Raw genomic sequence first — 23,896 nt, 5'->3', positions numbered from 1 at the left:
AATGAGTTAGGAGAAAAGAATAGGTGAAGCACAGGGACTTTTAGGGCAGTGACACTATGGTCTATGGTTTTATAATGGTGGATATACATCATTTTACATTTGTCAAAACTCATGGAATATTCACCACGAAGAGTGAACCCGATTGTAGAGTGTGGACTTTGACAATGATAATGATGTGTCAGTATAGGTTCATCATCTGTAACAAGCATACCACCGTGATACAGGATTTTGATGGGAAGTTGTGGGCGAGAGGTTGGTTAGGGACAATAAGTACATGGGAACTCTCTGGACCTTCCACTTAATTTTGCTATAAACCTAAAGCTGCTCTTAAAAAACTCATCTGTTAGTTTTTAAAAGTACAAGAAATTGCTGAAATTAAAGGAGACCTAAATATAGGGTGAGCTACGTCATGTTTACAAATCAGAAAATTCATTATTAATGTCACTTCACCCAAATTGTTCTATACGTTTAGTGGAGTCTCAATCAAAATCCTGGTGGCCTTTTTTTTTTTTTTTTTTTTTTTATAGATAGTAACAAGCTGATTGAAAACTTACATAAAATGCAAAAGATCTACAAGATGAAAGCAGTGTTAGAAGAACAAAGTTGAAAGACATGCACTACCTAAGTTTAAGACATTTATAAAGTTGGAACACTTAGGTGGCACAGTCGGTTAAGTGTCCGACTTCGACTCAGGTCATGATCTCAAGGTCTCTGAGTTTGAGCCTCGCATCGGGCACTGTGCTCAAAGCTCAGAGCCTGAAGCCTGCTTCAGATTCTGTGTCTCCCTCTCTCTCTGCCCCTCCCCCACTCACGCTCTGTCTCTCTCCCTCTCTCAAAAATAAACATTAAAAAAAAAAGACTTTTATAAAGTTATACTCATTAAGACAGCACTTACGTGGTGGTGTTTAGGATAGACCTACAAATCGGTGGACAGGTTAGAGAATATGCATATGATCCAGTGGTTTTCAACAAAAATTCCCAAGGTAATTTGTTGGAAAAAAGATAGTCTTTTCAACAACTGTTGCAGGAATAACCAGAGGGGAAAAGTGAACCTCCCCTCTTAGCTTACACCATATACAAAAATAATTTGAAATGGATCATAGACCTAAATACAAAAGCTCAAATTTAAAACATCTATAAGTAAGTGGTGTAGGGGCGCCTGGGTGGCTCAGTCAGTTAAGCATCTGACTTTGGTTCTGGTGAGGATCTCACGGTTTGTGAGTTTGAGCCCCACATCGGGCTTTATGCTGACAGCTTGGAGCCTGGAGCCTGCTTTGGATTCTGTGTCTCCCTCTCTTTGCCCCTCCCCTGCTCACACTCTGTCTCTCTCAAATAAACATTAATTTTTTTTTTTTTTTAATTTAGAAAGTGGTGTAACTCTGTGCATAGAAAATTCATCTAACAATTTTATGGGCTTAATGAAATTTTTGTCAAGATTTTCTTAAAGATTCTGATTTTAAATATCAAACTCACGAAAGTAGTAGGGGCACCTGGGTGGCTCAGTCGGTTGAATGTCTGACTCTTGATCTGAGCTCAGGTCTTGATCTCAGGGTTGTGAGTTTAAGGCCTGTGGGAACCCATGCCCAGGGTGGAGCCTACTTTAAAAAAAAGGAAAGACGGAATTATGTTTAGGCCTCTCTTATTTCAGGGCACCTGGATGGCTCAGTGGGTTAAGCATCCAATTCTTGATTTCAGCTCGTGGTTCATGAGATTGAGCTCTTTGCTGACTGCCCAGAGCCTGCTTGGGATTCTCTCTCCCTCGCTCTCTCCTCCTCCCCCATTCTCATTCTCATTCTCTCTCTCTCTCTCTCTCTCTCTCTCTCTCTCTCTCTCTCTCTCCCTCTCCCTCTCCCTCTCCCTCTCCCTCTCCCTCTCTCCCTCTCTCCCTCTCTCTCAAATAAATAAACTTTAAAAAAATAATGTAAACTCATGAAAGGAGTCCGGGTCAAATGGGAGCTGAAGACAACCTTCTGACTCAGGATATTCTGTAACCACAATCAGCATCATTTACCAACTTTGTTTAGTTTAGTAAATGTATGGTAACTATTTCTACTATAGTGATACAATGTAGAATCGTAGCAGAACTAATTTGTTATAGCTTTGTTTGTTATAGTCCTGTATCTGGAAGAGTCTAAGTGTCTTAATGGGTTTCTTTCAGTTATACTTTTAATTTTCATGAAGGCAAGTATACATGTTAGGGTGACTTGTATGTGTTGAACACTTATGTATATTGTATACTTATCATCTCTCTCCCTCTGCCTACAATTGTTAGATTAAAACGTGTCAGTTATGAAATGTTAAGTCAGAATTCTAACCACTGATTGCATGTTTCAGCCTAATAATGCATGTTTAGTTTATTTTTGTTTTTAATTTTCTTTATCATTTTAGTAACAATGATGATGTTATGTTGATTTCTGTGGAAAGTCCTAATTTGACAGCTCCAATTACATCAAATCCAACAGGTATCTGAAGTTGATTAAAATATCATCTATCAAATTAGAAAACCTCAAATCAGTTTTTTTCTAATAGAGAATTGAATATTATCTTTCAATAAATAAATATTTTAATTCTGGTTCCAAAAGTGTTTTAGTTTATGTCTGTGTTTTAATTTATATCTGAATAAGTAAACGATTCCTTGATATAACTGAGGTTTCTTTTTAAACTCGTGTTTATCACTTTATGGCCTTTTGTTTATTGTGTTTAATGGCTTTTTGAGTTTTGAAACTACTTACCCTTTCGTATACATTATTTTTCCATGTTTGCTCTGGCCTGTGTTGGGGGAACAGATTTGTTTTTTGTTTGTCTTTTTGTTTTGTCTTTTAAGTTACCTTACAGTCCACTTAAGATTTAAAGTCTGGCTGTTGTTTTGCATCTTTGATGTTTTAACTTTTACTTTCTTTGAGAATACTTTGTTGTTCTTTAGAGTTTCTGTCTTATTTCACTTACGTAAAAATCTTTAACCTAAGATTTCTAAAGTTTGTCTCTTTTAAAATGGCTTTCTTGTTGGCCTAGAAGTTCTCATTCAAAATTATCCATTTCCTTTTCATGTTTTACTATTTTAGAGTATTTGCATCTTGATTTCAGAAAGCTTTGCCTCCACTTATGTATCTCCTGAATTGCCCCCAGGGTTTGGACTGTTAAGATTGTGAATCAGATAGTTACAAGGGATATTAAGCATTGATCTGAGATTTTCTACTGGTTCCGGATCGAATGCTCTTCAGCCCTCTCCAGTAGTCTAGTTTAGAAATACTGTGAATAAAAAATGTGCGTCTTTCCTCAAATGCTATGTTAATTTACAGATGGATTTTCAAAAAAGGGTCACTAATACACTTGTAAAGTCAAAGAACAAAATCTTTTGAACAAAAATTAGATTTTTTGTTTGTTTGCACTGTTCCTTGGTCTTTGGAATAGGTATGTCCATTGAATTACTTTTTGTGGCTATGTACCCATACTTGGTAAATGGTTAATTAGGATCCTCATTATTGTGTTTTAGCATTTGTATATATTACAAAGTTCATAAATATTTAATTGCTTAATAAACTTGTCAAATGTTGGTATTTTAATAATTGTCTTTCAGATACTGGAAAACCTACATCAGGAAATTCTAACAGTCTACCAAATGCTGAAACAGAAGTTCAGGTAGGTAATAAATATTGTTTCTGAGTGCTGTTTATTTGAATATGTTAGTTCTGTGAACTTGAGTGTTGCTACATGTTGGATGACTTAGTTTTGTTATTCATTCTTCGGGAGATTCATTCTCTGTGAAATTCATGTCTGACTATTTGACATACCCATGGTCCAGTCTAGCTTAAACACTAAAAAGCAAACAGGGCACTTGACTGGCTCAGTCGATTACACATTCAACTTTGGCTCAGGTTGTGATCTCACAGTTCATGAGTTCAAGCCCTGCATTGGGATCAGGCTCTCTGCTGTCAGCACAAAGCCCACATCAGATCCTCTGTCTCCTTCTATCTCTGCCCCTCCTATTCTCATGCACCCAGGCACAGGCACTCTTCTCTGTCAAAAATAAACATTAAGAGAGAGAAAAAATTAAAAAAAAATAAAAGCAAACACTTAATGATAAACATATTTCAAAACCATACTTACCAAATTAACTCAGACTTTGCTTAGTCATATTGTGAAAAACCACGTAGTATTTCCTGAGCTTCTCCCTCATAGAATTAAATTAAACCTTAAGGACTTATAGGATGTTCTATCTTCTAAATGGTAATTTAAAATTTGTGTTTTATTTTTTTAAAAATGTGTTCTGTTATGGAGGCAAAATCTTGTTTAACAACAACTTTTCAGGCCACAGAGAAAAAGAAATTTGATTCTGTGATCGATCTGACAAAAGAAGCCCGATCAAACTGCAACGCAGGTAAAGGAGTTGTCTTTCCTTCTTAAGTACGATGGAAGGTAACAATTCAGAAAGCATTTGACACATTTATAGAGTTTGTTTCAGTGTGTTAGTATATGTGTGTGTGTAGTTCTGTGCAGTTTTATCATGTAGAGATTCACGTGATGGTCACCACAGTCCAATGACACAACCATCTGTGGGTGTTCTGTGATGATATGCGTGTATCTTTTTGAGATTGGCTTCTTTTCCTTACTTAACACAATTCCCTCAGAGGGTCACCAGAGTTGTGTATCAGTAGTATTCCCTTTTGCTGCTGAGTAATATTCTGTGGTATAGATGTATAAAATAGTTTGTATTCACTCACTGAAAGACATTGGGTTGTTTGGGGCTATTATGAATCTCTTCTCTGGTACACACCTTTTTTCTTTAACTATAACATTAGCACTGTGAGAGGAAGCTAGGACATAACATGAAAGGGAAGAGGAACAGCGCCCTCTTTCTCAGAGTTAAAGAGAAAGAAGTAAAATATAGTCATCTGGGACTAGTAATGAGTTATAGAGTTTCAGCCCTTAATAACTGCACTTGAATGTTTTTGAAACTCTTGATAAACTCTTGAAATATTACTTATTAGCAATAGTAAAATGGTGTAATATTTAAAAATGGAGATCAGCATAGGAAATATATAGTCTAACTCCTTCTCCCCTTTCAACTGTGGACCCAAACAAAGGTTGGAACCATTGAAATCTCCAGGTACCTCATGATAGAATTAAGAAACCCTTCAATTTCCAGTTTAGTGATGAAAATTACAAATATAAATCTGAAAATGAGTTGGAATCTATAATAATCAGTTGGTTGTTAATTCAGATTACAGATTGTTTCTAAACTACATGGTACAGTGCCGTAGACTCTAAGTCTAAAGTTCTCTCTTGACCACCAAGAGAGCGGACACAGGATTAAAAGCGAGAGATGGCTAATATCCGGGAAAAGAGCCCCGATTAAGGGTCCTTGCTCCATTTTTATTAGGATCAGAAGGCTTACAAACATGGTAATGGACGTGCACAAAGAGGCAATGAAACTGTGAACAGTAACTCATGGACGTGAGGGAAAGGGGGTCTTGAAGGGGTTTAGGGGTTTGGGTTAATAACAAAACAAAATCCTGACACCAGGCAGATGGGTAGATGGTTGTTAAGGGCAGACAGGAGGCCCCGTGTCTGTTTATCTTGGCTAGCCTAGAGGATAAGACAGAGCACATAACATAACCTCAGGGTTAACAAGACACCTTTCTTTTGTTAATCAGCTCCACTCTGGGCAGCTTCACCCACAGCACAGAGGTCTGTAGCCCTATTTACCTGTTTACCTAATTTGGTCCTTCCTTTTAAGCAGCTTTCTGCTATAGTACTAAATTGGGGAGCCCTTTTGCCCTGAATACCTTATCTTGCTTACCTCATATACCTTTGTATTGGGGGCCTTTGCCCCCTCCTCTATTCTGGGGACCTTTGCCCCCCTTCTCTATCCTTATTCACCTAATCTTGTTTACCCATACTTGGGTGTGAGCATCCTATGGCTTTGTAATTCTTTCTGCCTTGTTAACTCATCAGTGCAGGCTCAGGGAGTCCCTCAGCTTATTCCCCAAAGTACAGGATTTGAGACACAATAAAATAAAAAGTAGGAACACAGATTCGTCACTGCTTAAGAAGATAAATCAGACCTCTAACCTGGGGGGCTTTAGTCTGAAATCTAGCAGTTGGACAGAGAGATCATGTTAATTCATGCTGTTGACCCATGATAACATGAGTCTGTTTATCTTGTAGAATATCCACTTCTCAATAAAGGTTCGTTTCTCAGGTCAAACCTAGACTGTCTCCTGTATTCCCAGTCTTGATGAATGGTATCACCAGCTCACTCCATTTTCCAAGCTAGACAGTTTTCCTAGACAAAAGGAAACACTTTTGACGCTTAGATCTGCCTCATTCCACGGTCTCGTCACTTTTCAAGCCCATCAGTTCTGTCTCCTGAAAAGCCAACCCGTCTGGTCCATGTATTTTCTTATTTCAGAATTCCATCACCTTTAGCCTGGTCCTCTGTCATGACCTAGTAAGTAATGTTCCTGCCCTAAACTTAGTGCTTCTGGTGACTCTTGCAAGCTGTCACTGCAATACTGCTTCCTGTGTACACACCTGTGTGTACAAATCAAAACTCCTTAGCACGACAGAATCCTTAATGACGTAGACCCTGCAAACTTTTCTAGCTTATGTTCTACAAATCCCTTAGCTGTGCCTTAATCGCCTCTCAACAGGGAGGGCTGCTTCTCTCCTCACCACCTCCACGTGTGCGGTTCCCTTTGTCGGGACACCTCTCCCCTCTGGGCCTCCCTAGGCTTGTGTGATGTCCCCACTCTTCATCCTTTCGTATTCAGTTTAGACACTTTGGCTACACTGTTCCTTCCAGGTTCTCCTTACCATTGGTATGTAGCGCACGCCCATATTATAGCTTGATTACACCGTTCTGTAATCATTTCTTTACATATGTCTTCCTGAAAGCACCTGAACTTCTTTTCTACAGCATCCGTGTCTTTATTAATCTGTAAGTTCCCATCCTTTTAGCACAATGTTTATCACGTAGTTTACTTCCCCACCAAAATGTTCAATTAGTGCGGCAGATTTTCCACTAAAGAGTTTTAAAGGAAATATAATTTTGCACACTGTGAATGGGAGTGTGAATCTTTCTGGATGACATTTTTATCAATGTCAAAAACTTTACAAATATGGAAGCCTTTTGACCCCCAAATTCTTTGAAAATGTTCATCACAGTGCTATTTGTGATAAAACTTTGGAAACCCTTAAATTCCTAGAAATATAGGATCGATTGCACACATTTATATGGTGCAGCAGTATTCAGCCATTAAAAATAATGCTGTAGAAGAAGTACATGTGTTGATGAAAACGTGTTAGTAATATAACAAGAGAAAAAAGTTACAAATGTATGTATAGAGAGTAGTGATGTGAGTAAATGATCCCAGACTTCCCTTTTCTGCCATAAACACACTAAACTAAACAAGATGTAATTTTTAAAAACCTTTTCAGATATTGCAGGATAGGAACTACAACCCCTGAGAGAAGGCAGTGAATGAGATGAGCTGTACAGATCGTCCCAACTCCCTTCCTAGACTGTGGTACACGGTAGGAGCTCCCAAGCAGAGAATGTCTGTCTTGCTGAGGTGAGGAGACAGAGATTGGCGTCCAGAGAGGCTAAGGCAGCTGGAGAGAAGGGGAAGACTATAGTATCAGAATCAGCAAGCCACTCAGAGAAAGAGCCCCAGGAGGTTACCATAGAATCCTCTTGAGTCCTTACTGAAGTATTAAGCCACACATGGGTAGAGTGAAACTCAATACATCTGGGCAAAGAATGACCAAAGAGCTTTATGCTCACAGGTAGGAAATGTTTCCATTTTGACCAGCTATAGTGGCAGAGTCTTCTGAATATCTGGGTGTAAACTCATCTTAGAGCAAAGCCAACTGTAGCCTTACCCTAATAAAATCTAAAAACAAACTTCGAAAGGATCAAGCTGAACTACATGTAACTTGATGGCTTACCACACAAAGCTCACTGTGTTCTGTTTAAAATGAGAGAGAATGGAATTCGACATACAGCCATTTACATTTTATAATATCCATTATCCAATTTAAAAGTCACTAGAGATACAAAGATTAAAAAAAAAAAAATTGGAATCCAGGGGCGCCTGGCTGGCTCAGTCGGTTGAACGTCCGACTTCAGCTCAGGTCATGATCTCATGGTCCGTGAGTTCAAGCCCCACGTCAGGCCCTGTGCTGACAGCTCAGAGCCTGGATCCTGCTTCAGATTCTGTGTCTCCCTCTCTCTCTGCCCCTCCCCCGCTCATGCTCCATCTCTCTCTCAAAAATGAATAAATGTTAAAAAAATTTTTCTTTAAAAAATTGAATCCATAACCAAGAGAAAAATCAATCTATTTGAAACAAACTTAGAAATGACAGAGATGACAAAATTAACAGAGAGGGACTTTGAAAGATGTGATATAAATATGCTCAAACTGGGGCACCTGGCTCTTGATCTGGAGTTTGAGCTCCAAATTGGGGGATTACATAAAAAATTTAAATTGAAAAAAGAAAAAAGAAATATGCTCAAAGGTAAAAAGTACACAGGAACATAATAAGAGAAAGAAAATATATAAAATAGAACCAAATTAGAAAACAGAATTCAGTGACTAGAAAAAAACAGCATATTAAACACAGAAGAAGGAAAACAAATTGGTAAATTGGAAGAAATAGTACCTGACCAAATAGCTTAGAAAGAAACTATCCAAATTAAAGGAAGATTAAAAAGAGAAAAGAAAAAAGGCTGGGGAAAAAAGGAGTAAGAGTTTTTTAATGAGCTGTGGGATAATACCAAGTGTACCTACATACATGTATGGTCAGAAGTTTTCTAAATTTAATGAAAAGCACAAACCCACATAATTAAGAACTTCAGTAAATTCCAAGGAGGATAAATACAAAGAAAACCATATCAAGGTACCTCATAATCAATTCCTGAAAACCAGGGATAAATCTTCAAAGCAATCAGAAAAAAAACCAAAAATTGTTTTTAAGGAAAAAAATGTATCATAAAATATAGAGAGAAGAACGAAGAATTCAGTTTTCTCATTTGGAACTGTGCAAACCAAAAGACAGTCAAATGACATCATTAAAAGGCCGGGGGGGGGGGGATATCCTTACCAAGTATATCTTTCAAAAGTGAAAGCAAAATTGAGACTTTTTTAGATAGGAACGTGTGGGTGGTTCACTCAGTTAAGGATTCGACTCTTGGTTTCAGCTCAGGTTCATGCATTCTCATGGTTCGTGAATTCGAGCCTCACATTGGGCTCTGTGCTACTGGTGGAGACGAGCCTGCTTCAGATTCCCTCTCGCTCTGCTTCTCCCCCCTCCCACACACATGCTCTTTCTCTCTCAAAATAAATATATAAAAAGACTTTTTAAGATAACATTTGTTGCCAGTAAACCTTCATGATTAAAAATAAAGGAAGTTCTGGGAGGGGTAGAGGTCCCTAAACTTGCCTCCTCTCTTGAACACAGCTAGATAAGTATCAAATCATTCTGAATACCCAGGAAATCGATCCGAGGCCTGACGGAGGAAAACTGCACAACTGAAAGTAGGAAAACAGCCATGTTGTGGAAGGGGAGCTGCAGAGACTTGATTTAGGGGAGAAAAGAGCTGTGGGTGCTGCGAACGGAAGGGAGCCCTGATCACAGAGAAGGGAGCAACAGAGAGAGAGAGAGAGAGAACACCTGCAGTGGATTGCACAAGAAGAAAATCTTCCTCGAAACCATCAACCGGGAAAAGAAGAAAGGCTGACTGCTGCAGGTTATTACAAGCAGTGGAGCGCAAAGTCTCAAGTTTTAGAGGGCTACGCCATCGCTGTGGCCGTGCCTGGTGGGCTTAGCAGGTGGGGAAGGAGGGTGGAGACCCAGGAACAGGCACCGTGGTCTGAGGATCCCTTGGGTGGCACAGGAAGAAACGGTTCCCCTGCTTGGAGTACGTGTGGGAGTGGTGGCATGGCCTCTCTGGGGACAAACAGAACTGGCGGCGCCAGCATGCTGCCCTGTTTGCTAGCGCAGGAGCAGACACCAGCTGGGGGGCAGCAAACCTCGGTGCCAGCCTTGTTGTGCAGTTTACCGTGAGCTCCGAACCGCCGTGCAGTTCTGCGACTGCTCTTCTGGGACAGACTAGCAAAAGGCAAAAGCAAGGCAAGACCCTCCCCCAGAGGATCAGCGGGGGTCTGCGTCTTGGAGTTTGGAGTTTTGAAACCCAGGCACACACCCAACGTAGAACACAGCAGTACCGTGCTGCCTGGCAGGTGGACAACTCAGACACAGGCAGGGTGAAGGCAGGGATTTGGCAGCAGTGGGGCACACAAGAAAGGTGATGATTCACATTTCTCTGAGGGCGTCCTGAAGGGTGGCGGGCACAAACTCCCAGCTCCTAGGAGGAGAGAGCAAGGCAGTGCCATCCCCACCCCCTCACCCTCTACGCCTCAGTGCCCCCCACCTCTACCCATCAGCACGGACCGACTTCAATGAGCAAAACAGTGCCATCCAGTGGAGGCTAGAGCCGCTTACACCAAGCACCCCCCCCGCCCCCGGGAGATGCACCTCCATTAGGGCAAGTTCACCTGAGAATCAGCATAGCAGGCTCCACCTCCGGGAGGCCAGCACAGACCCCCCCCTCCCCCCCCGCACAAAGTCTTGGACTGCTGCAAAGCTTTGGCTCTAGGGGAAACTGGACCTAGCTTCCTTTTTTTGTTTTGTTTTTTGGATCTAACTTATTTTAACAAGCAGACCAAAGCACACCCAGGATTTACTTTCATTTTTTTTTAATTTATTTTTAAATATTGCTTTATTTATTTATTTATTTATTTATTTATTTATTTATGGATCTACTTCTTTTAACAAGCACACCAAAACACACTTAGGATCTAGTTTTTTTTTTGTTTTTTTTTTTTTGTTTTTTTTCCCCCCCTGTAATAGCCATTATTCTCAAGAGTAGGAATACAACAGACTTTCCTAAACAATCACACACACAAACAGACCAGTGGCCCAGACAAAATGACAAGACGGAGGAATTCAGTAATCACAAGGATACTAGCTGGGCTTGAGAAAAACATAGAAGACACTTAGAGAATCCATTACTGCAGAGATCAAAGAACAAAACACTAGTCAAAGGCCAAAATAAAAAATGCTGTAATTGAGATGCAAACCCAAATGGATGCAGTGACACTGAGGACGGATGAAGCAGAGGAACAAATGAGTGATATAGAAGATAAAATTATGAAAAATAATGAAGCGGAAAAAAAGAGGGAAAAAATGTATTGGATCATAATTGTACATTTAGAGAACACAGCAACTCCTTAAATGTGTAAACTTTCGTATCATAGGAGTCCCAGAAGAAGAAGAGAAAGAAAAAGGAGGAGAGGGTTTATTTAATCAGATTATAGCTGAAAACTTCCCTAATAAGGAAACAGACTTCAAAATCCAAGAAGCACAGAGAACTGCCATTAAATTCAGCAAAAGCTGGCCATCATCAAGGCATATCGTAGTCAAATTCACAAAATACATAGACAAGGAAAGAATCCTGAAAGTAGCAAGGGGGAAAGTGTCCTTAACCTATAAGAGAAAATAAATCAGGGTCACATCAGATCTGTCCACAGAAACTTGGCAGGTCAGAAAGGAGTGGAATGATTTGTTCAACATGCTGAACGGGGAAAATGTGCAGTCAGGCTGCATATCCAGCAAGGCTATCATTCAGAATAGAAGGAGAGAGAGTTTCCCGTGCAAGTAAAAACTAAAGGAGTTCATGAGCACTAAAACAGCCCTGCAAGAAATATTAAAGGGGCAGACTCTGAGTGGGGAAGGGAAAAAAAGACCAAAAGGAACAGAGAACATCACCACAAACACCAACTTTACAGATAACACAATGGCGCTAAATTCCTATGTTTTCAGTACCACTCTGAATGTAAATTGACTAAATGCTCCAGTCAAAAGACATAGAGTATCAGAATGGATAAATAAAACAAGTCTTGTATATGCTGCCTACAAGAGACTTATTTTATTTATTTTTTGAATATGAAATTTATTGTTTAATTGGTTTCCATACAACACCCTGTGCTAATCCCAACAGGTGACTTCCTCAATGCCCATTACCCACCCTCCCCTCCCCTCCCTTCCCTCCCAGCCCCCATCAACCCTCAGTTTATTCTCCGTTTTTAAGAGTCTCTTACGGTTTGGCTGTCTCCCTCTCTGACTTTTTTTTTCCTTCCCCTTCCCCATGGTCTTCTGTGAAGTTTCTCAGGATCCACATAAGAGTGAAAACATATGGTATCTGTCTTTCTCTGTATGACTTATTTCACTTAGCATCACACTCTCCATTTCCATCCTCATTGTGACAAAAGGCCATATTTCATTCTTTCTCATTGCCAAGTAGTATTCCATTGTGTATATAAACCACAATTTCTTTATCCACTCATCAGTTGATGGATATTTAGGCACTTTCCATCATTTGGCTATTGTTGAAAGTGCTGCTATAAACATTGGGATACAAGTGCCCCTATGCATCAGCACTCCTGTATCCCTTGGGTAAATTCCTAGCAGTGCTATTGCTGGTCAGAGGGTAGATCTATTTTTAATTTTTTGAGGAACCCCCACACTGTGGACTGGCGTGAGGTGGTATCTCAGTGTGGTTTTGATTTGTATTTCTCTGATGAGGAGTGACGTTGAGCATCTTTTCATGTGCCTGTTGGCCATCTGGATGTCTTCTTTGGAAAAGTGTCTGTTCATGTCTTCTGCCCATTTCCTCACTGGATTATTTGTTTTTCGGGTGTGGAGTTTGGTGACTTCTTTATGGATTTTGGATACTAGTCCTTTGTCTGATATGTCATTTGCAGATATTTTTTCCCATTCCGTTGGTTGCCTTTTAGTTTTGTTGATTGTTTCCTTTGCAGTGCAGAAGCTTTGTATCTTCATGAGGTCCCAATAGTTCATTTTTGCTTTTAATTCCCTTGCCTTTGGAGATGTGTCAAGTAAGAAATTGCTGCAGCTGAGGTCAGAGAGGTTTTTTCCTCCTTTCTCCTCTAAGGTTTTGATGGTTTCCTGAAGAGACTCATTTTAGACCTAAACATAGGTGCAGACTGAAAGTAAAGGAATGGAGAACCATCTATCATGGCTAATGGATGCCAAAATAAAGCCAGAGTAGGCATACTTATATCAGAAGTACTAAATTTTAAACCGAAGACTTAAGAAAAGATGAAGAAGGGCATTATATCATGATTAAGGGGTCTGTCCATCAAGGTGATCTAACAGTTGTGGGCCGTCTGGGTGGCTTAGTCATTTGACCATCCGACTCAATTTCAGCTCTGATCATAATCTCAGGCTCCACGTTAGGCTCTGCGTTGAGCATGGAGCCTGCTTAAGATTCTCCCTCCCTCCCTTTCTCTCTCTCTCTCTCTCTCTCTCTCTCTCCCTCCCTCTCCCTCTCTCCCTCTCTCCCTCTCCCTCCCTTCCTCCCCTGCCCCTCTCCCCCATTCACACGTGTGTGGTCTCTCTAAAATAAATAATAAACTAAATGAAAAAATAAATAATAATAAATATAATACATTAAAAACAAAATCTAACAACTGTAAATATTTATGCCTCCAAGTGGAAGCCCCCAAATATACAAATCAATTAATAACAAACATAAGGAAACTCACAGATAATAACACAATAATAGTATGGGACTTCAACAACCCACTTTCACAGCAATGGACAAATCATCTAAACAGAAAATCAAAGAAACAGCGGCTTTGATTGGCACATTGGACCAGATGGACTTAACGGATTTATTCAGAACATTTCATCCTAAAGTGGCAGAATACACATACTTTTCAAGTGCATATAGAATATTCTCCAGAATAGATCACAAATCAGCCCTCAACAAGCACAAAGAGACTGAGATCATGCATGCATGTTTTCAGACCACAGTGCTATGAAACTTGAAGTCAACCACAACAAAAAATTTGGAAAGACCACAATACATGGAGATTAAAAAATATCCTACTAAAGAATAAATGGGTTGGGGCACCTGGGTGGCTCAGTTGGTTAAGCATCCAACTCTTGATTTCAGTTCAGGTCATGATCTCATGGTTTGTGAGTTCAAGGCCCACATCAGGCTCTGTGCTGATAGCACAGAGCCTGCTTGGGACTCTCCCTCTTTCTCTGTCCCTCTCCCACTCGTGCTTGAAAATTAAAGCACAACAGTGCAAAACTTTTGGGATGCAGCAAAGGCTCTGCTAAGAGGGAAGAATATTGCAATACAGGCTTACCTCAAGAAGCAAGAAAAGTCAAATATGCCACCTAACCTTAAGGAGCTAGAAAAGGAACAGCAAATAGAGTGAGCAGGAGAAGGAGAAAACAAGGATTAGAGCAGAAATAAATGATAGAGAAACAAACAGATCAATGAAACTAAGCTGGCTCTTTGAAAGAATAAAATTGATAAACTCCTAGCCAAACTTATCAAAAAGAAAAGAGAAAAGATGCAAATAAATAAAATTACAAATGAAAGATATCACCGCAAATACAGAAATACAAAAAAATTTAAGAAAATATTATGAAAAATTGCCAAAAAAACCAGGCAATGTGTAAGAAATTGACAAATTCCTAGAAACATATACACTACCAAAACTGAAACAGGAAGAAATAGAAAATTTAAGCAAGCCCATAGCCAGCAAAGAAATTGGATCTGTAATTAAAAATCTCCCAACAGGGAGGGGTGCCTGGGTGGCTCAGTCGGTTAAGCATCCGAGTTCAGCTCGGGTCACTATCTCGCGGTCCGCGAGTTCGAGCCCCACGTCGGGCTCTGGGCTGATGGCTCAGAGCCTGGAGCCTGCTTCCGATTCTGTGTCTCCCTCTCTCTCTGCCCCTCCCCTGTTCATGCTCTGTCTCTCTCTGTCTCAAAAATAAATAAACGTTAAAAAAAAAATTAAAAAAAAAATCTCCCAACAAACAAAAGTTCAGGGACAGATGGCTTCCCAGGGGAATTCTAACAGACATTTAAAGAAGAGTTATTGGGGCGCCTGGGTGGCGCAGTCGGTTAAGCGTCCGACTTCAGCCAGGTCACGATCTCGCGGTCCGTGAGTTTGAGCCCCGCGTCAGGCTCTGGGCTGATGGCTCAGAGCCTGGAGCCTGTTTCCGATTCTGTGTCTCCCTCTCTCTCTGCCCCTCCCCCGTTCATGCTCTGTCTCTCTCTGTCCCAAAAATAAATTAAAAACGTTGAAAAAAAAATTTTAAAGAAGAGTTATTAATATAATATCCCAAGACCAGACAAAGACCCCACCTAAAAGGAGAATTACAGGCCAATATCCCTGATGAACATGGACCCAGAAATTCTCAACAAGATGCTAGCAGATTGAATCCAACCGTACATTAAAAGAATTATTCACCACAACCAAGTGAGATTTGTTCCTAGGTTGCAGGGGTGGTTCAATGTTCACAAACCAATCAGTGTGATAATACCACATTAATAAAAGGGTAAGAACCATATGACTGTCTCAATAAATGCAGAAAAAGCATTTGACAAAATACAGCATCCATTCTTAATAAAAACCCTCAACAAAGTAGGTATAGATGGAACATACCTCAACATCATAAAAGCCATATACAAAAGATTCACAGCCAATATCCTCAGTGGGGAAAAATAAGGTTTTTCCTCTGCAGTCAGGAACAAGACAGGGATATCCACTCTCACCATTATCATTTAACATAGTACTGGAAGTCTTAGCCTCAGACAACAAAAAGAAATGAAAGGCATCCAAATCAGCAAGGAAGAAGTCAGAGTTCTGCTATCTGCAGACATGATACTTACTGTGGAAAACCTGAAAGACTCCAACAGAAAAATTGCTAGAACTAATACATGAATTCAGCAAAGTTGAAGGATATAAAATCAATGTACTTCTGTACATCTCTGTACTTCTGTTGCATCTCTATACACCAGTAATGAAGCAGCAGAAAAAGAAATCAAGGAATCGACCCCATTTACAGTTGCACCAAAACCAGTAAGATACCTAGGAATAAACCTAACCAAAGAGGTAAAAGGTCTATACTCTGAAAACCAAAGAGCACTTACAAAATAAACTTAGGAGGACACAATGAAATGGGGGGAAAAAAATCCATGCTCATGGACTGGAAGAACCAACATTGTTAAAATATCTACATGATCTAAAGCAATCTACACATTTAATGCAATCCCTATCAAAATACCACCAGCATTCTTCACAGAGATAGAACAAACAATCCTAAAATTTGTGTGGAACCACAAAAGACCCTGAACAGCCAAAGCAATCTTGAATAATAAAGGCAAAGGTAGAGACATCACGATTCCAGACTTCGAGCTATATTACAAAGCTGTAGTCATCAGGACAATATGGTGCTGGCACAAACAGAGACACATAGATCAGTGGAACATTTCAATGGAGAATTGAAAACTCAGAAATGGACCCACAACTATATGGTTAACTAATCTTTACCAAAGCAGAAAAGAATAGCCAATGGGAAACAAACCATCTCTTCAACAAATGGCGTTGGGAAAATTGGACCACTTTCTTATACCATACACAAAAATAAATTCAAAATGGATGAACGACCTAAATGTGAGACAGGAAAGCATCAAAATCCTAGAGGAAAACACAGGTAGCAACCTCTGTGACCTCTGCCGTAGCAACTTCTTACTAGACACATCGCCAGAGGCGAGGAAAACAAAAGTAAAAATAAACTATTGGGACTTCATCAAGATAAAAGGCTACTGCACAGCAAAGGAGACAATCAACAAAACTAAAAGGCAGCCTAAGGAATGGGAGAAGATATTTGCAAATGACATATCTGATACAGGGTTAGTATCCAAAATCTATAAAGAACTTACCAAATTCAACACCCCAAAAATAACCCAGTTAAGAAATGGGCAGAAGACATGAATAGACAGTTTTCCAAAGAAGACATCCAGATGGCTAACAGACACCTGCAAAGATGCTCAACATCACTCATCATCAGAGAAACACAAATCAAAACCACATTGAGAAACTACCTCACACCTGTCAGAATGGCTAACATTTAACAACACAGGAAACAACAGATGTTGGTGAAGATATGGAGAAAGGGGAACCCTCTTAACACTGTTGGTGGGAATGCAAATTGGTGCAGCCACTCTGGAAAACAATATGGAGGTTCCTCAACAATTTTAAAATGGAACTACCATACAATCCAATTGCACTACTAAGTATTTATCCAAAAGATATAAAAATACAGGTTCTAAGGGGTGCATGCACCCTGATGTTTATTAGCAGCATTGTCAACAATAGCCAAACTATGGAAAGAGCCAAAGTGTCCCATCAATTGAAGAATGGATTAAAGGTGTTTGTATATGTATGTGTACGATAATACACATACATACACACACCCACACACAATGGATTATTACCCAGCCACCAGAAAGAATTAAATCTTATAATTGGTAACAGCAGGGAAGGAGCTAGAGTATATTATGCTAAGTGAAATAAGTCAGTCAGGGAAAGTCAAATACCATATGATTTCACTCGTGGAATTTAGGAAAGAAAACCGATGAACGTATGGGAAGGGAAAAGAGAGAGAGGGAAGCAAACCATAAGAGACTCTTAATGATTGAGAACAAACTAAGGGTTGATGGAGGGGGGGGGGGAGATGGGGGATGGGCATGAAGGAGGGTATTTGTAATGACGAGCACTGGGTGTTACGTGTAAACGATGAATCACTAAATTCTACCCCTAAAGCCAGTATTACATATGTTAAGCAACTAGAATTTAAATAAAAATTTGCAGAAAAAAAAATAAAGGAAGTTCTTCTAGCAAAATGAAAATGATAGCAGATGGAAAGTGTTGTATGTGAAAGAATGTAATACCATGTTGTAGAGTTTCTAATATATGTGGAAGTTAATATATGACAAGAGTGGTGCATAAGACAGGAATGGATGTATGCTCTTGTGAGGGTCTTAACGTTTTATTCGTATGTTACTTGAAAACAGACTAAGTTATTGAAGATACATATGGTAATGCCTAGAGCGATAATTTTTTTAAGTGCAAGTATAGCTAATAGACCATAGTGAGGATAAAATGGAATTTTTAAATAATCTAAGAGAAGCCACAAAAAATGCAAAGAGCAAACGAAACTAACAGAGAACAGAAGGCAAGGTGGTAGAGTTAAACCCAGCCATACTGATAATTAGAACGAGTGTTCGTGGTCTAAATACTACATTCACAAGCAGACCTTGTTGGACTGGATAAGAAAACAAGATCCAACTTTAAGATAATTATATGATGCCCTTCAGATACAAATACATGGAGAGGTTAAAAGGATGGAGGGAGACAGCTATGCCAAAGCATACAGACGCTAGTCGTGAGAAAGCTGGGGTGACGGTATTACCATCAAATGGACTTGAGAACAAGGAATATTACCAGGGGTAAAGAAGACTATCTCTAATGGTAAAGCAGTCATTTCAACAGGAAGACCTGGGAAACCTACATGTGTATGTACTTAATCACAGCATTTCAGAATTCCTGATGCAAAAACTTATAGGACTGAGATGACAAATAGAAAAATAAGCCATTAGAATTAGAGGTTCCATCACTCCATTCTCAGCAATTGACAGGGTATGTAGAAACCTGAGCAACACTACCAACCCAGCTTAAGCTAACTGACATTTGTAGAACGCTCAACTCAACCATGGCAGAATATACCTTCTCTTTAAGTGCATATGAAACATGCAGTAGGACAGATTGTGTTCTGGACCATAAAACTAGTCCCAGTATATTTAAAAGGACTGTAGTCCTGCAGGGTATGTTCTTTGACACGGCAGAATTAAATTCACAATCAGTAACAGGGATCGCTGGAAAATCGCTAGGTATTTGCAGACCAAACACGTTTCTAAATAACCCAGGAGTCAAAGCAGTCAAAAGGGAAATTTGAAAATGTTTTCAACTGAATGAAAATTGAAACAGCAAAATGTGAGGGAAGCAGATAGAGCAGTGCTTGGAGGGAAGTTACTAGCATTAAATGTTTATATTAGAAAAAATGGAAAGTCTAAAATGAGCAATCTGATAAGCTTCTCCCTTAAGATGCTTGGGAGAAAAAGAGCCAATTAAACGCCAACAAACGGATGACACTTCACTGTAGAGGCTGTGGGGATGGTGGACTGGCACGAGAGAACATCCTCGACATCGTCACTCGCCAGGCCAGTGCAGACTGGAATGAGATGCCGCAACATGGCTACAGAGGAGAACAACTGAAAATACACAGAGTGTGGGCACGGATGTGGAACAGCCTAGAATTCCCAGGCCGTAGCGGTAGGGATGTACTATGGTAAAACCACTTTCGAAGTGATCTGGCGGTTCAGTAGGTCAACTGCACCCGTACCGTGTGACCGCGTTATTCTAATCTTAGGTATTGATTGGCCCAAGAGAAATGAAAACCCACATCCACAAAGACTTGACACGTATGTTTGTGGCCACTTTATGCATGTAGCCCCAAACTAGAAACAGTGCAAATGTCCATCAGTGGATAAATGGAGAAACAGGTTGCGGCATATCTATAATACAGCTAAATGCTACTCAACAGCAAATATGAACAAAATGTTGGGGTGTCTGGCTGGCTCCGTTGGTGGTGCACGTGGCTCTTGATCACAGGGTTGTGAGTTCAAACCCCACTTTGGGAGCTTATTTAAAAAAAAAATAGGGGCACCTGGGTGGCTCAGTTGGTTGAACCTCCGACTTTGGCTCAGGTCATGATCTCACAGTTCGTGGGTTTGAGCCCCGCATCAGGCTCTGTGCTGACCTGCTTGCTCAGAGCCTGGACCCTGCTTCGGATTCTGTGTCTCCATCTCTCTCTGCCCCTCCCCGGCTCATGCTTTGTCTCACTCTGTTTCTCAAAAATAAATAAATGTAAAAAAAAAATTTTTTTTAAATAAGCAAAATATTATTATATACAACTACATGGATACAACTTCAGAACATTGTCCTGGGCCAACTAAAATCTTCTGTCTCTCCCTTAGGCTCACATTTTCTCTGTTTTACCCTTTTCTTCCCTTCACCAGCTCTCTTCTGTTCTCCTTTTTCTCCCTTTTCCCTCCCCTCTCCCTTACCACAGTCCACAATTTATGGTTGACCCTGGGTAATGTGGGGGATAGGGACACCAGCCTCCACACAGCTGAACATCTGTGGGGTGACTCAGTTAAGCGTCTAACTTTGGCTCGGGTCATGACCTCATGGTTTGTGAGTTCGAGCCCCACATCAGGCTATCTGCTGTCGGCACAGAACCTACTTTGGATCCTCTGTATCCCCCTCTCTCTGTCTCTCTCTCTCTCTCTCTCTCTCTCTCAAAACAAATAAACATTAAACATTTTTATCAAGAAAACAAAAGAAAAGAAAATCTGCCTAGGGGCACGCAGGTGGCTCAGTTATACATCCAACTCTTGATTTTGGCTCAGGTCATAATCTCATAGTTCGAGAGTTCAAAGGCCCGCATCAGTCTCTGCGCTGGCATTGTAGAGCCTGCTTGAGACTCTCTGTCTCCCACTCTCTGCCCCTCCCCCATTCACACTTGCTCTCTTGCTCTCTCAAAATAAATAAACTAAGAAAAAAAAAAGAAAAAAGTAAAGAAAATCTGCATATGACTGTTGGCTCCCCAGAATGTAACTACTAACAACCCACCGTTGACTGGAAACCTTACTGATAACAAACAGTCAACACCTGTTTGTGTGTTCTGTGTCGTATATACTGTTTTCTTACAATACAGTAAGCTAGAGAAAAAATGGCTTGACAATTATAAGGAAGAGAAAATATTTGTACAGGACTGTACTACATTTAGTGAAAAACAGCGACATCTAGGTGGACCGAGCCTGTGTTGTTCAAGGGTCAGTGGTATATCTGATGCCCTCTAGGCTGAAGTAGCCTCCGCAGCAGAGTCCTATAACCTCCAGGATGCCTGATATTTCATTTGAATTCCTAGGACTTGTGTGTGTCACATATTTATACAGGATTGCAGATGGCTCTGTTTGCAAATATCCTGTTGGCCTGAGAGAGCACAAGCCACCTCTAAGAGCCCTGAGCCAGGAGCACTCTCCTGGGTGTAGTTTTTCCTACTTGCAGCTTACATAATGACTTCAGTGTTTAAGGGGAGAATTCTTGTCCCATTTGAAGGAAAGTTCGCTGTATTTAGCACCTTTGGGTCTTGAATATTTATCAAAAGTTTGTCATCTTATTTCACAGTTTTGTAACTTTAGTTCACATTTAATTATTATTAAATAATGTGAATAATATGTCATCTTCTGTTGTCTCAAGATTCCTAATACTTGGAGCATATGTTTTAACAGTATAATTGTGATACATAAAGTTAAGGTGGACGTAACTAGCTTTGCTTAAAGGCTATGGAATTGATTGTTGCAGATAAATTTTACTTCTTACACCTTGTGTTCACAGAAAGTTCAGTATCCACCCTGGAGTCACCCGCAAAAGCGGTTTCAACCTCAAAAGAGACAACCCCAGTGGCACAAAATGCAGCCCAGGTACTGATGGGAGATGCTCTATAAGGGATGCTCCTTCCAGATTGAGGGGAAGTACCCATTTACCTAGGCAGACGCATTTGGGTCCCCTTGCAGCTTGTGCTTTTAAAACTGTGCTGTTGTACATCTCCTTATGTATGCAGTCAAAATAATGGAGTCTTCCAGAAGCTATAAAAGTTAAAGCAAATACAACTGTGTGTGTGTGTGTGTGTGTGTGTGTGTGTGTGTGTGTGTGTATACAAAAGATTTTTAAGAGCAGTCGCCATTGTTGATGATGGTGGAGAGAAATGGGTGTTCATGTACACTCACACCATTCATGTAAACTAGCACAGCGTTTGGGAACACAAGTTGGAAATGAGCTGGAATATTGATCCAGAATGTCTGGGACCTCACCGTTCTGGATTAGTGACACTGCAGAGTGTGCAAATCATAATGCCAAAAGCAGCTTATGCTTAAAAAGACTGCCCCTAGCCCCACATAGTCTTGAAGCATCCTTTTGTCCTGAGGATTTGGAGAAACGGACAGAAAACTGGGAAGTAGATTTCGAACTGCAGTTGCACGCGTGTAAATTACCAGAGCCCGCCGAGCCAGCTCGCTAAACTTTCTAAATGTGTTTTTAGGCTCCTGAGTCCTTTGAGCACCTGCCGCCTCTCCCAGAACCACCACCACTGCTGCCCGAGCTTGTAGACAAAACCCGAGACACGCTTCCCCCGCAGAAGCCTGAGCTCAAAGTGAAGCGGGTGCTGAGACCCAGGGGCATCGCGCTGACTTGGAACATCGCTAAAATCAACCCCAAGTGTGCCCCTGTGGAAAGCTATCACCTCTTTCTCTGCCATGACAACCCTAGTAATAAGTTTATTTGGAAGAAAATCGGAGAAATTAAAGCTTTACCACTCCCAATGGCCTGTACTCTATCTCAATTTTTAGCTTCCAACAAATACTATTTTACCGTCCAGTCAAAAGACATTTTTGGACGATATGGACCATTTTGTGATATAAAATCTATCCCTGGGTTTTCTGAAAATCTCACCTAAAAGTCTTTGGTGATTATTTATTGTATCACACTGTTTTGTTTTTTCATTTTTGAGTTGTTGGTTTACAGTGTTCCTCTAACACTATTTGCCAGGGGCCAGTTCAGATTGTGAACCCTTTGAACAGGGACAGGCCTCGTCCTTATGTTGTAAGTGACGTCTCATTTCATGAATTTCTGATTTGCGTTCAATAAGTACTTCCAGAAGATATGTTCTAAAACATACGCTTCCCTGGACTCACGTCACTTCGGCTGTGCTGTGTACATAACCTCTAGGACTATGGAGGTGCTGCTGTTCTGTCTCCAAAGCCCTAATACGAGCAGCCACTTGTGCCTTTGGAAAGCAGCGTTCGGTGCCCTGCTTTGTGGTCAGTGTAGGTACAAGAAAAATCAGCTCTCTGCTGAGGAAGGGTCATCCCTGGCGTGCTCACCAAGATTTTACGAAAATAAATGTCTTCTCCTTCTGTTCAAATCTTAAGGGCTTGTCATTTGCCCTCTCCCTGTGTTTTTCTTTTTGGCCCTGTCAGTCATCTGGGGAAAGAGCCTGGAGGTTTTCCCTAAATTTGTTTGTATATTTCGATATCTATAATAAAATTAGTTACACACTGTGTGCTGTGTATATAAAACAGAGTATCTCTGATAAGAACAGTATCCAACCCTCTATTTCAGCTCCAGAAAATGGAGTTGTCTGCCTGAGGTTCAAGGCTTTCCTTTGCTGACTCCTCAGTGCTACTCTCTGTTCATTTGCTGGCTGCCGTCATACTCGGAGAGAGGACGTAACACTAAGGGGCCCCGAGAGATGCGGCCCGTGAACCCCTCTGAGGGGCACTAAAGTGAGGCGGCAGCCAGCACAAGCTCCCCAGGAAACCGTGAGCAGACTGGATACGTGTACTTCAGGGCCCAGGGGGTGGTGAGAAAAGGAACACCAACTCTTAGTGTGAAGAATTGTCTGTTCGGGAGGTGTCCTTTCCCGGTTTGTAGTGAAAGCTCAGTCCTCTGAGCTCTGAGATTTCAAAAATTGAACGAGGAATGATTTTCTTTGGCATTTTGTGAATATCTTCACATCTCCAGTCATAAATAAAGCTATTATTTTACGGTTTCCTGTGTCTTTATCTCCTAAGACATTTCTACTGGAAGAGCCCGATTCTGGCCTTTCTGTGTTGTAATAGCTTGTGCTATGTCCTGCACCTGTGACAACTACTACATTAAAAAGAGGTCCTACGCCGTCCAGGGCCTGGCATTTGAGGAAGTGTTTTTAGAGGGTCTTGCATGCACTGTTGTGTCTTTGGCTGCTCTATCTCGCTACTCGTGGTGGGGAGTTGGACCTTCCGCCTCATGTGCTTTGATTCGTCTGCTGAAGTAACCCT

At 40.6% G+C, this 23,896-nt stretch overlaps 1 protein-coding gene across 4 annotated transcripts in view; it reads left to right on the top strand.

The window, feature by feature from the left end:
• Positions 1-23,627, top strand: part of ATF7IP2 (activating transcription factor 7 interacting protein 2) — a 60,245-nt gene extending 36,618 nt beyond the window's left edge. For 3 of the 4 annotated variants that reach the window (XM_058710213.1, XM_058710212.1, XM_058710214.1), the window contains exons 8-12: positions 2,389-2,462; positions 3,578-3,639; positions 4,309-4,378; positions 21,417-21,502; positions 22,120-23,627. In XM_058710213.1, the coding sequence (XP_058566196.1) occupies positions 2,389-2,462; positions 3,578-3,639; positions 4,309-4,378; positions 21,417-21,502; positions 22,120-22,533 (706 nt within the window). In that variant the 3' untranslated portion in view covers positions 22,534-23,627. The remainder of the gene's footprint in view (positions 1-2,388; positions 2,463-3,577; positions 3,640-4,308; positions 4,379-21,416; positions 21,503-22,119) is intronic. The other variant, XM_058710215.1, reaches the window with a different exon arrangement.
• Positions 23,628-23,896: the final 269 nt, after the last annotated feature.

This window comes from Neofelis nebulosa, chromosome 18 (genome assembly GCF_028018385.1).
Source record: "Neofelis nebulosa isolate mNeoNeb1 chromosome 18, mNeoNeb1.pri, whole genome shotgun sequence".
In the NCBI taxonomy this organism is placed as follows: domain Eukaryota; kingdom Metazoa; phylum Chordata; class Mammalia; order Carnivora; family Felidae; genus Neofelis; species Neofelis nebulosa.
This window is presented reverse-complemented; position numbering and strand designations above follow the sequence as displayed.